General features: G+C 36.3%; 2 protein-coding genes across 3 annotated transcripts; both read right to left on the minus strand.

Annotated features, from left to right (window-relative positions):
- Positions 1–11,286: 11,286 nt before the first annotated feature.
- LOC117575311 (trimethylguanosine synthase-like) lies at positions 11,287–12,363 on the minus strand. 2 transcript variants are annotated; one of them, XM_052007891.1, is made up of 2 exons: positions 12,231–12,363; positions 11,287–12,164 (listed from the first exon to the last, which is right to left on the minus strand). In XM_052007891.1, the coding sequence occupies exon 2, from the start codon at positions 12,114–12,116 to the stop codon at positions 11,400–11,402; it is 717 nt and encodes a 238-aa protein (XP_051863851.1). In that variant the 5' UTR covers positions 12,117–12,164; positions 12,231–12,363; the 3' UTR covers positions 11,287–11,399. The 2 variants fall into 2 exon arrangements, with proteins under 2 accessions (XP_051863851.1, XP_034115356.1); XM_034259465.2 differs by having other exon boundaries at positions 11,287–12,124; positions 12,231–12,361.
- A 67-nt stretch (positions 12,364–12,430) lies between these two features.
- On the minus strand, positions 12,431–14,211 carry LOC117575310 (trimethylguanosine synthase). Its single transcript, XM_034259464.2, has one exon. It carries the CDS (start codon positions 14,209–14,211, stop codon positions 12,832–12,834), a length of 1,380 nt encoding a protein of 459 aa, XP_034115355.1. The 3' UTR covers positions 12,431–12,831.
- Position 14,212: the final 1 nt, after the last annotated feature.

Consider the following 14,212-nt stretch of genomic DNA (forward strand, 5'->3'; position numbering starts at 1 on the left):
TAATGTAACATTAATATCTTTCAGATCTTTTCGTAAGTATTGCAATATTTCACTTGGGCACTTTAAACTGCGATTTAATATGTCTCAAATTAGCCGACGGCAAATGAACTGTTGCCTACAATTGCGCGCGTTTTGAGAATTGCAATTGATGTCGGATGAAATGCGGATGAATATATTCGGATAATCGGAAAATGTGGGCCTCGTTTGGCTGGTTGCATGCGAACGTGAACGTGTTGCAAACTCAACTGAATTCAAAAGTTGGTGGCAGTAAAATTTTTACAATATCTGCAGCAGCAGCAGCAACGACAGCAGCAACAATCAAGCGTCGACGTCGCAGCAGCGCAGCTTTGTCTCTGCCTCTGTGAATGGTTGTGTGTGTGTTGAATTGGTGCTGTGATTTTTCTCTTGCTCTTGTGGGATGCGGTTCTCTTCATGTGTCTGCTTTTTTCCGGGATTTACACAGCGTCGACAGAGGCAGCGACTGTGACGGCGACAGCGACTGCGACTGCAGTAGCAACAGCAACAGCAGCAGTTGCTGCTGCGTAACATCATCATCATTCAGATTGTCAGGAGCAACCACCAGCAGTTACATAAAAACGCAAGCACCCTGCCAACAAACCGCCCACCTATCGCAGCAACCACTCCCCCACCATCCATCCCCGTTTGCCCCTTTTGCCTCCTTGTGGCACGTTGTGCTCATTTGTGCCGCATTCGACGCGAGTGTATGAAAAGTTATTGAAATTATTAAATAAATGGATAATTGGCTGGTTGCTGGGTGAGTGAGTGGATAGATGGTTGGGTGGGTGGAAGGATGGTTCGCTGGATACGTCGAGAGGGCGGTGCCAGGATAACGCAGGCAAAAACAATATGGCGCAGCGTTATTTATAGTACTTTGTGGGGGCAAAAAAAAAACAACGGAAAGGCAACTAATTAATTAAGCAATATTCTATGGCAAGAAAATTACTGAAACATTTATGACTGCGATTCTAAAGATGATGGATGAACGCATTATCTTTTATAATATATCAATTTTATGAGAGAATCACTAAACGTAAAAACTAGAGTCTCAGAATACTATATATTTCATTTATAAGCTCCTCACACTGTTGCTTTGCAACTCTTTCTTAAAGCCAAAGTCGCCTTAAATTTACCACTTGATAAACTACTCGAAATACCAACGATCATTATCACGAGAGAAACCCCAATTAGCGCCCATCAAAGTGAATCAATGCACAGCAAAAGGAAAAAGCAAAAAGGAAAACAGAAAACAGGAAACGGCACGAACAAGAAAAATGGAAAATGAAATACCAAGTGCTTGGTGAGACGTGGCTGAGACGAGACCATGCGATGAACTTTAAATCCGCCACGAGATACATTTTAAATCAAAGTCAGGCATTTTGCCGAAACGAAGAATGCGTTCGTATTCCGTCTTTCTCGGCTATCTCTCTCTTTCTCTCTTGAGTCTGAAACTGGGGAACTGAGAAGATGAGAATGAGAATAAGGATGAGGCGACACGTTTGTCGTTTCAATCATCATTAGTGCTAATGTACCCACAAGAATTGGGCAGACGCCTGGCATGGAGCAAAGTGGCAAAATGGGCAAAATGGCACCGAAAGCCGAGGGAGAGAGAAAAATTTCGGCTGCCGTCGCTGCCGCAGCGGAGCAAGAACGAGAGCGAGAGACACGAGAGCTTAATACAAATACATGCATACTTGCATGTGTATGTGTATGTGTCTGTGTGTGTAGTAAATGGTGCATGTATTTTGTATATAGGTATGTGCATGTATATTATCACAAATTTTGTTTATTTACCACAATTTTAATATTTTTTGTTTAAGGGTAAAAAAAAAATTCCACACGTTACAAGTGGCCCATGTGTGTGTGTGTGTCTGTGCGGTGTGTGTGTGTGAGCTAGCTTCTGCGCATGTGTCCGTGCATCTGCTGGAATGAGAAGGCGTCGCAGCCGCAGTCGCTGCCGTCGCCATTGTTGCTTGGCCTTTTGATAAACTTCGCAGCTTGCAGCAATGGAGCTGGAGATGAAGACGGCGACAGAGACGAAGACGAAGGCGGATGGCAGGACAGGGGAAAAGCGGTGGCTCATCATAATGACGATAATGATGTTCTTCTTGCTGCCGCTGTGCGAGCCATAATATTTATTTATCTTGAATAAAAATAAACATATACAAAATGAATAAATGCAAAAAAGGGCAAACAAACTTTCAAGCAAGGCAAAAGTTTTTTCATTATGAATTATTACGTAAAAGCCGTAAAACTCTGGAGTGGGAGAAGACTTTACGTACACAAATTAAATTGCCCTTATTATGACCAGGGTTGCATCGCGGGTTTCATTAAGGAGCCAATAAAATATTACAATTCATAAAGTATTGCCTACTTATTGGGGCAGCTGTGAAACTTTTCAAATTTAAATGGAAATTAAAAAAGAAAATTATTTCTGTCTTCAGATTAAAAATATTATATTAATTACAACTATTAAAATCTGGCATTTCATTTCATAATGTTCTCAATAGGTAGTAAATAGATAGATAAAGCTTGTCGCGGTGCTGAAACTTCAAAGAGGGCTCCTTATTTAATGAAAATATTTTTATTATTATTGAGCTGCACTGTGTTGTTGCATGCCACGCAGTCCTCTAGCACACACGCACACACAATGTTAATAGACGCAGCTCCCATACACACACACACACACATACTTACACCCATTTTCAACACTCTCTTTCTCTCTTGCTCTCAGTCAAAGCAGCATTAAATTTCATTAGCCTGTTGATGGGCAAGCGAGACAGCGATATTCATTTGCCAAACTGAACATCATAATGTCCTTAGTAAAGCTCCGGCAATGCACATGAACCACCCTCCAACGTCCGTTGAACACCATCCACCCACCACCAACACAACCCACTGGACGCCGACAACACAAAATGGACTCAAAAATTTGAGCGCAGCAAAACATTTGCGGCATGTTTTTAATAATGTTGTTTATAATGTTGATGTTTTTTTTTGTTGTTCGTGTTGTTATTGTTTTTTTTGCTGTTTGCATGAATTTTTATAGAATGCCTTTTATGGCTTTTTGGGACGAAATAAATGCCGTTAAATCTGTTTTTATTTCGGTCATTTCCCTATGGCCAATTACGAGTACGGCAAACATTTTATTTTATGGCTGACAAAGCATTTAGTCTGCTATGTTTTATGTGCGCATTTTTCAATAAATGCCTAGCCGAAAAATTAATTAGTATCTCATCGCATCGCATCTCATCTCATCGGGCACTCAAAAATCAAAACCAGCATAATGAGCGCAATTTAGAAATTTCTCAATTCGCCAAAATACACAACACAACAACGCAATGCGATACAAACAAAGCAGATACTCGGCGCCCATTTTGACTTTTTAATTAAATCGTGTTTTTGGCCAATGCAGCCACTGTTATTATTGCCATTAGTAGTGCAGTTATTGTTGTTGCTGTTGTTAGTGGCCAAAACCACTCCAATTTGCAACTGTGGCCATTGTCGAAATGAGTTTTTGGTACCTAGGCCAATTGGCTGCCCAAAATGCTGCGCAAGTGAAAAATTAATTTTACCCAAATTACCAAATTTCCGATTTGCAAAGTTCTTGCCGCCGACTGCAACTGGTCGTTGTAATTAGAAATTTATTTGGTTTTTAGCCACTAATAACTGCGTTTTTAATTGCATATTGTGCGCCATATTTAATTAAAATTTTCTATTGCCTTTTACGTTGCGCATCAACGTTTTAATTGCAACAACAAACTGCAAATGCTTGACGGAAAAGTCGGAGATGACAGCAAAGCACATTTCAAATATGTTATGCTTTAACAAATAAAAATTGAATCATATGAACCTTGCTAACTGCTTCATATAATATTATTATATTTTTAGTTGTATTGCAATAAATAATGTTCCTTAAGTCAAGCAATAGCTTTTATTTTAATTTTAAACTACATTCTCTAACTACAATATAATAAATGTTCAGATTTTGTATTATATAATTTATATAGTTATATTAACAATAAATTATAGCATATACTATATTACGAAATTGTAACTGCCAAACTCCTAAAAATATTAGCTCATTAAAACACAATCTATTATAATTAAGAAATGAAAATAAACATATTTTTTCTGAAGTAACTATTTATTTAGAGAGCTGCTGTGAATTAAAACATATTCGTTTTTATCTTTTTCTTCCATTAAAGTAATAGCTTAAAGTAATTAAATTATAGCTTATGCATTACGGTACTCTTACTGACAAACTTTTAAAAATTTTATTATGTTTAAACACAAACTTTTATAAATATGAAAAAAAAATTTTTCTGAAGTAACTATTATTTGTCCTATTAAGGATATTAGAAAGTCCACATTCTCCAACACGACAATAGATATGACATCAATGGCATCCAAATGTACCCTGACAAACAAAATATCTTTCTCAGCAGCATGTTCCCAAATTATAAAACTACAAATAATTTTTATTTTTAGGCGAATTATTTTTCATTTATAAACAATTTTTTTAGTTATGTATATACTTTATCAACATTTTAAACAAAACATAGAAAAATGCAAGAAAAAATAAAGCTTTATTTAAGTTGTAAAACTAAATGCAAATATGCATGGAATGCGAAGAGGAAGCAACATAAAATAATTAGAAAATAATAATAGAAAAAGTACCAAATAAATACAAAGAATTCTATTAGGAGCTTTTCATTTCTAACATATTTAAGAGTTTCAATGCTTTGGCAAACTTTCTGAATGTTATTCTTCTATATATGTACATACTACAATATATAATCCCAAAATTAAACTTAAAATTCTGTTAAAATTTGCCCAGAAAACTGTTACAAACTTTCATTCAAAGTTATTCTTTTAGTGTTGTAATATTATATATTATATTCTGTCCTTTAAACAGAATATAACATTTAATATGAAAACACAATAAATTAAGCCTTGAAGGCTTAAATATCTTTTGTATAAATGCTTAATTTATTAACATATTTTTACTATTGTACAAAAATATATTTGCAATACAATAATTTAACGAGAAAATGTTTAGCTCCAACAACAATTTAGTAAACCTATTCTGAAAATACATAAATATATTACTATTTCAGCAATAATTTGTAAATAAAACCATTTACCTTTTGAGCTAATCAGGCCACGGTCTTAAGGAATGTGAATAGCCATAGACAAACAAACAGACAGATGGACAAACCGAAAGACTTTGGCATAGCATTTTGTATCCGGGTCGGATTCGGTCTCTTTCTTGTTCGCATTGTTGTTCTCGGGCTCAGTCTCGGTCTCGCGCTCTGTCTTGAGTTTTTCCTTGTCGGCTCAACAAAAAACACCCTCGTTATCGCGACGCATTTGCTTTGCTTTTGTTCGTTCATAAAGCGTTGGAAATTATGGAAATTAATTGAAATTCCAAGCATGCCGTTTGCTCTTTTGGCCAAACCAACAAATTACCATCATTATGCCAGTGCGGTGACGTCGACCACCCAACCACCCAAGCACCCAACTATCCAAGCAACCACCACTCCACAGCACCCAATGAAGCTCGTCTAATGCCTCGAAGCGCAAATGAGGCAGCTTTGAGTTAGCCTAATTTTAGGCGCTGCGATTCACAGCTGTATGAGTGTGTGCGTGTGAGAATGTGTGCGTTGAGTTCGTATATATGTGCGGCTGTTGTAAACTGCATTACATTGACGTTTAATTAAGCTTAATTAGTATCGTTTTTTATGTTGCAGTGAAGCAAACAAGAAACGTAGCATACTTTTGTGCGTCACCTGCAGTAAAATGAACTGATTGACTGTCCGATTACTTCATGTATGCGCTTACATGTATTTTGTATATGCTACATATGCGTATATACATGTAGTATATTGTAAACATATTTTTTGAAGCTAAAAGCAACAGCAGCAGCACGCCCGCCCGTCGCCCGCTCGACGTCATCATCATCAGCAAAAAGTCATATTAAAAATCATTCGCTTGTGAAGATCAAAAGCATTCTTTTTCACCGAAATGCCATGAAGAATGATGATGTCGGAGCGCCCCGAGGGTTGGAATGGGCGCCTGCGAAGGGGATGGTGAAGTTAGCTGGCCACCCAGCAGCTCATCCTCTTGCCCGAGACACCCAGCCAGCCAGCCCGCCTTGCTCAAGCATTCAACCAAAAAGGCATGGCACACACACACACATATACATATACCCACACATAGAAGCGCGTATACAGAAATCCTGCCTACCTATACAGGGAGACGGAGATGCCGACACGTTTTAATCTTTTTATGCGCTTTTCTGTATGAGAGTTTTTGTGTGTGTGTGTGTGTGTGTGTGTGTGTGTGTGTGTGTGTGTGTGTGTGTGTGTGTGTGTGTGTGTGTGTGTGTGTGTGTGTGTGTGTGTGTGTGTGTGTGTGTGTGTGTGTGTCTCTGTGGCTGTGTATATTTATTTATGGTTTTTCGCATTCAACCACCAAAATAAAAACATATTGTATGCTCTATATGCACACATACTCCTCGTATCGCATCTGAGTGTGTCTGTGTGTGTGTGTGCACATTTATTAAATATTATTGCTCTTATTTTGTGCGATACTTGGCATTTTTTATTGCCCAGGGACAAAGTTGTTATTGTTATTGTTATTATTGTGGTTGTGGTTGTTATTGCTGGTGTAAGTATGTGTGTGCAGAAATCCTTACATACATATGTATGTATATGTATGTATGTACGCACAAGTGGCAGTAACTGGTTGTTATTCCTGCTCTTGTTCCTGATGTGATTCCGCTCTGACATTGGCAACATTTATTAATTTTAATGCCACGGCCATGAATAATCCTTAATCAATAAGCCAAATGTGTGTCCACCTTTGATTGTGGTCACAATAACTGAGCTACTTATTTCTCTCGGTAAGTTCTCTTCGTGTGCACCTTTCCTAGGAAGTACTACTAGAAGTCAAACTATATATTGTATATCGTAATAAGCAGAAATTATCAATAAGTTAATTACTTCCGTGAGAAACCTTTCCAATAAAAATATCACTATAATTATACAATAATTGTTTTAATAGACCCCGAACCCAATTCATATTTGTATATATTATAAAAGCAAAACTTCTTTTCAATTATTGTCTTGTGCAACACAGAGCATACAGGATTTTTATTTAACTAACTGCCTATTAAATTATCCCAAGTATGACAACATTTCTCCTCACTGCTCTGCTTCCAATCTAATATTAGCATAAAATAAAACTTTTCTTTAGCGTTCATATCATTTAAGTACTTGCATTGCCACAAACATCAATAACTTTTTCAAAGCGTTCTAAAACTTTTTAGCTTAACGTTCGACAAAATAATGTTGTTATATTCAAGTTTATTTTAATACATCATAATTAGTTTTCATTGAAACTTCTTCTTCTTAATACTTAGGAGGTGCTTCCAATTCAATATTCAAATTAACAATAATTTAGATCATGGTTTTTTATAATTATATTCCCCATATTACATTATTTTATTGTATTATTGCTAATTGTAAACAATGAATAAATAATCTCCTCGTTAATTGAATTAAGGAATAATTAATTCTAAAGACTTTATATTTTATAACAGCTTCTCTGGTGGCAAATAAATTTATTTATTGCTATGGTATATTTATAAAGAGATTCTCCAAAGACCTTAAATAACATTAACATGATAACGACTTAATAGCTTTCTATAGCATACTCCACTAATTGGTTTCTATGGCACATGTTTTCAGTATCCGGTTGTGATGAAAAGTATATTCTGTGAAAATTGTTATTAAAAGACAAACAAATTGTGTCACGCGTCAGTACTGGAATTATCGGCTACTTAAATCTTTGCAGTATTTGCGTATAGGGCCCTGGTCCCATTATTAGACACGCGTAATTGCCGTTTTACAGCCGCCGCATATTGCTGAGGGGTTGACAACAAATTTCAATAACAAGGAAGGACGCTTCATAAAAAGTGGCGACTTACGACGGATGATGTTTTGGGTCTCTGTCTACAATAACCAGATATGAGAGTTCGCGTATTTTATTAGAAAGGAAGCACGTGTTCACAGCTCATCTCGGCCGTAATCGTATCGTAATCGTAATCGTGAGTGGTGGCGTCTGTCGGGGCAAAAACAAATTAAGTCACCCTTTTATTACGCTATTTAATTTTAACGTAATATTGTCAACGTTCTTGACAAATGGTCACCCCACAACTGCAACATTGACTGCATGTTTGATCTGTAATTTGTGCCACTTGACGATGACAACAACGACTACGTCGACTACGATGACGATGACGGAGGATGGTTAAGCCATTGCCCAAACCTAAACACTGGGGTGGTTTATTTGTCCTACAAGTTTTGACAATACCAAATGCGATTACTTGAAGCCGTGAAGCCAGCCGGGAGGAAGTCTAAAATGCGATTGTGCAGGTGCAGTTTAGTTCCCAGGCGAAGCTAATTAAGCGTGATGAGCAGCCGGAACAAACAATGACAATCGGGCAGAGCTGATTTATGATGCATCAACATGAAAGTAACTCTTAGAAACTTATAACTTTTAAGTTCATTTATTTAAGTTAGGTAAACATATTATTATCTCGAAAAAACAAAACCTTCTTTCTTAATTGGATATCAAATTAATGAACAGAAAATTCTCAATAAATAATAAGTAGAGGTAATGTTTTTTTGACATACTAAAAACCAACTTTACAAAAAAGTATAACTCTTGTATATAATATAAATATTGATAAATATTTATTTTCAAGAAAACTATGTTTATAGATTTTTTGGAGTATAAAAAGAATAAATATTTTAGCAATGCAAATTAATTAATTAATGAAAGTTTTTTAATATTTTTTTTAAATCTTAGTTTTCCCAACTATCTCAGAAATTAAAATTAAATTTATACAAGCAATTAATTTAATACAATATGTGAATGGACTAAAAATCATAAGCAAGAAATATGCAGCTATATGAAATAGTAATACTCCAGTATTTTAGCAATTATTAAATTTTTTGATAATTTATAAAAACGCAATACGAATTTTATTTTTTATTTTATATATTTTTTTTAAGATTGAAAAGCTCTTAATTTCATGAATTGTGTTTCTTAAACCAAATAATTTAGATCTTGGCCATGCGACTGCTCTAAATCGCTTCCACTAATACTAGAATTTAATTTCTAGTGTTGTTGCTGTTATCTAAGTAGCGATGGCGCATGTAATATCTAGTTGGTTCCAATATATGTATATGAGTACGTGTTAAATTGTAATTAATATTTTAAGAAATAGGCTCAATTATGCCATTTTTGCATTCTCCAAATATTCATGAGTTTCAAGTAAGAACAATTTAGGATTATTGTATAATCATGATCTTGATTAAAGAATTTACCTTATGGGTTCAATATTGACAATATATAATGTTAGATTAAGAATTTATGATTCATTTTAGTTCTTTGTATAATACTACTATTTCTCAAAGAAATTTCTCTATTTATTAGATTCAAAAATGAACTTTTTCATTTACCAATACCCTGTGCCTAGAATATCGTAGACGCCAACCTTGACATCTATTAACGATGGCAATGACAATTGGCAAGTACGCGGAGACAGATTTTAGACCTATTCCACAGATGCTTCATGATTTGTTCGGGTTGTTGTTATAACGAGAACAGAAGATAAAATAAGTTCCGGCTCTTAACTTACACACAGCCAGTGAGACAAGGAAAAGGTATCGGCGAGAACTCCATCCACAAACCCCTTAACTTACGATCAGAGCAACGACCTATCTCTCCTTCTCCATAATCCCTAATAGATAAATCGCAGCAACATCGAAATGCTGAAAATTAATCTGATTAATGCGGTTGTCCTAGCATCCTTTGCCTCTGCTCCTTCGAATCGATTCAGTATGAGATGTAACGTAATATAAGAAATCCACAACACTAGTATTTTATTTTCAGTAAATAATAATCATGTTTCATTTAATTTACCCTATAGCCTTTTTTATATTAATTAATTTTTATTTCCAACAGAACACATTAAGCTATCATTATTGCAATTCAGAATTGTCCGCGAGAAAAGTGATATAACAATAAAATTTCCATTTAAAGAATTATGCAATTTTATAATAAAAGGAACCCTAACTAGCAATCCCTCCCAAAAATCAGAGCTGAATGAAAAGCATATAAAATTTCAACGATTTTAGTTTCTCGACAACCCCCATTTAAAAGTAACAAGTTAATCAAACTAATTAGACACTTTTTCTAAAAATACTTGCTATCAAAACACACAAAATACCGAAAGACATCAACAGCAACAAGAACAGGCAAAACGAGATGCCATTCGCCTGTTAGCAGCCAGTTAGAAATTCCGTAAATACACACCTCTTCCACAACGCCAACCCCCTCCTACATCCCGCACACCCCTCGCAGCAGAGAACCCATTCAACAGACTTGCCTAAGTATGTTGTTAACAACAAAAAGGGTTGCTGCTGTCGTTTCGCAGTGTTTTGCTGTTATCACGTCTACGCTGGAATTTATGGGTAACTTTTGTGACATGGACATGTTAATTGCCCTCCGCTTGGTAACCAAAAGCTTAGAGTTGTTTTACAAAGTTCTTAAAATTGGCGTGCGTTCCGTTTTGTTTCGTTTGCTTTTTAATTAAATGTCGCAATGTGGCCGACAGCAGCATGCAAGGGGTAAGGGGTTGGAGAAGCAGCCTGGGAAGCATTCTGGTTATGACCATCGGTCAGTGCCAACTCACCACAGACTATAGATGGACCACACACACTCCCATAGCATTTTAAGCTCTCTAAATTGGATAAAGTGCTTCCGCTTTGGCTGCTGTCTTGGCAACTCTTGTGCATGGCCAATGAAGCAACAGCACAGAACAGTGCAGCGATAGAGATTAAGTATTAAGGACAGACTTTGTTTATTAGTCAACTTGTTATCAATGTGTAAGCAACTTCGTTAAAAGTTGCTAAAAATAAACCATAACTGGTAGCTTCCTTTTTTATACATATTTTAAGCAAATTAATGTGAGTCTATAATCCATTCTTAAAGTACATACAACAAATATAGAATTTGATAAATCCATATTTAGTTATATTTCAATTACATTTGTGATAATTCATCCATCTATGTACATAATATGTACTACATATATGTCCATATTTTTTCTTAAATTCTATAGGTAGTAGATTCATATTGGATGCATTCTTAAAGAACACAAATAAAATATTCAATTTGAAAAAAAGATATGCATATTTATTTGTATTTCAATTACATTTGTAATAGTTTCTTATTCTAAATGTCTATATGTATGAATATTAATGAAAATATATTATTTTGAATAATATGGCACAGAGAAACGAACATTAAAACTTAAAATCCCAAAAGTAAGCTGTTATGGCTACCCAACTAGAACCCAAAAAATTCATATCTACTTCGCGATGTTGTTTCTCCTTTGCAAGAGCAACCACCTGTTTAATAATCGAACTGCGAGGCAAATAGATTCCGACATTCTCCGAAATGCGCCTGGCATATTGCATCATTTTTGTGGCACCCACCGGCAGTAGTTGCTTTTCAATATCGTATCCCTCTCTTGAATAATTTGTTCCTCCCCAAGGTGGGCTGAGGAAAACGGCATCGGCACGCAAGCGAGTGCTGCTTGCAAATTGCAGAAAATCAGCGTGTATAAATTCTATTTTATCGGCCACTTCGTAAATGGCTGCATTATGCTTAGCCATCTCCAATTTATTGGCATCAATATCAATGGCAATCACACGTCGACAGGTTTTGGCGAATTGTATCGCATTGCCACCACAGCCACAAAATGCATCCACCACAATGTCGCAGGCGAGTCGCTGAGCAATCTCCTCAGCAACCCCCTCAGGTGTCACTGAGTACCAGCTCTCGGCATCCAATTCAATTCCTTGATCATATCGTGAAAACAGTTTATAGCGCTTATACCAGAACCTCATCATTTTCGGGTTATTTTCCAAGTATTTTGGGATATTGCTCTTAGGTTGGTCTTTCTTTTTGGTAATTCCTCGCGATTGCAAGGTGTGCAATACTTGATCCGTTTTTGGCATGGTCAAAGCTTAAATCAGACAAAACAAAAAACACATCCTTTGCGTAAACTGAATGCTCTGTAGAAACTTCATCGATCTTCAGCTTAATATGCATAACCAAGACTCAAGACCTACCAAATGTACTCTTCTGGTAAGCAATTTCCACTATGTAGTTAAATAAAAATTGAAAATATCAGAGCTTAAAGTTTTCCAAACTTCTCGTCGACCGGCTGCGCAATAATAATTAATTTCGTCACCCAATGAAATTTAAATTAGTGGTGACAATGCATTAAGTTTGATCGAAACCAAAGTTAATGAATCAACGTAAATTGATCGATAAAGATATTTATTATTATTATAATTATTTCATTGTAATAATGAAAACAATTCTCAATTGAGATGAGCCAGAGCCAGAGAGACTAGGGATAAAGATACTTATTTTAGACAATTATTTAAATTTCGAAATTAATCGATCTATCTTAGAAAAGTTTACATTAAATAAACATTGAAATTGTTCCACCTCTAAGATAAGATTTATAATAAGTACGTTTTAGCTAACAGAGTTGTCACCCATTACAAATAAGTAAATAACAAGTATTTAATGAGTTACAACTTAACAAATATTTTTTAGTTACACCTAAATACATACATACGTTTTTATTCATATTATGTGAAAATTAGAAAAAATAATATTCACTGCTATCATTTGTATCTAGTGATACAAAATATGTGATAGTCACTCTTCTTGTTTACTGTGCTGTGGCTCAGTCTTTATCACATTGCCAAAGTAGGCAGTTATGGCCACCAAACGAGTATCCAAATAACTGTGCTCCACTTCGCACTGTTGTCCCACATTCGAGAGAGCAACCACTTGTTTAATGTTCGAGCTGCGAGGCAAGTAAATGCCAATGTTATCCGAAAGACGTTTGGCGTATTGCATCAATTGTGAGGCGCCGACCGGCAGCAGATGCTCCTCAATGTTGAATACGCTCTTTTGATAATTCGGCCCTCCCCAAGGCGGACTCAGGAATACAACATCGGCACGCAAGCGAGTGCTGCTAGCAAAATGCAGAAAATCAGCGTGTATAAATTCTATTTTATCGGCCACTCCGTAAATTGCTGCATTATGCTTAGCCATCTCCAATTTATTGGCATCAATATCAATGGCAATCACACGTCGACAGGTTTTGGCGAATTGTATCGCATTGCCACCACAGCCACAAAATGCATCCACCACAATGTCGCTAGCAAGTCGTTGAGCAATCTGCTTGGCAATCTTCTCAGGGGTGACAGAGAACCAGCTCTCATCATCCAAACGTATGCCTCGATCGAAAAGTGAAAACAGTGAAAAACGTTTAAACCAATATTTTAACATGGTATTGTTATTTCTTAGGCTTTCTGGGATTTTACTTTCCCTTTTGCGTTTCTTTTTCTTAATGTTGCGAGATTGCACCGCGTGCAGTTCCTTATCTCCATCCTTAGACATTTCCAATTGATTTGAATCGCTTTCACTGTCAGAATCACTTTTAAATTTTGGCTTTATTCTGCGCTTCTTTTGGGTTACTTTAGTGCCAAAGGATGTAGGTAATCCCAGCAGCTTTAATTGCTGTTGCTCGTCACAAATATCGGGATCGTCATTAGCAGTCAAATATGATTCATCCTCTTCCTCGTCACTTTCCGAACTATTTGCACTGTATGGATCTTGATGAATATTTAAATCAGTAAAGTATTCATCCACGTTGTCCAGGACTTCGTCAATATTTCGCAATCCATTCGACAGATCGTTTGCATAATTTTCAAAAGCACAAGTAAATATATGCCAGAAATGTGCGCTCATCTGGCTTGCATGTTGCTGCCACAACGTCTCCCAGTTCTCCCGCTGCTCATTAGTGGCTTCCTCGATCTCCTTCTTGTAATCTGGATGAGTTTTGTGCCACTTTTGTTCAAGCAGCTCGTGTCCCTCACGTTGCCAAAACTCCAGCCAAGCGGCGTCTTTAGACTGCTCCAAATGCGCTTGCTGCACGCAGCTGTCAATGCTCCCAGTTTGATTGAACAGCTGAGCGAATATGTAAAAGAGAGGGTTGCTTCGTGATGTACTCACGTAATGACCATTCATC

The sequence above is a fragment of the Drosophila albomicans genome, chromosome 2R (genome assembly GCF_009650485.2).
Source record: "Drosophila albomicans strain 15112-1751.03 chromosome 2R, ASM965048v2, whole genome shotgun sequence".
Lineage (NCBI taxonomy): Eukaryota > Metazoa > Arthropoda > Insecta > Diptera > Drosophilidae > Drosophila > Drosophila albomicans.

Bases quoted from the DNA above. Each gene is read 5' to 3' on its own strand.
- LOC117575311 (XM_052007891.1), bottom strand. From the start codon at position 12,116: ATGCCAAAAACGGATCAAGTATTGCACACCTTGCAATCGCGAGGAATT.
- LOC117575310 (XM_034259464.2), bottom strand. From the start codon at position 14,211: ATGAATGGTCATTACGTGAGTACATCACGAAGCAACCCTCTCTTTTAC.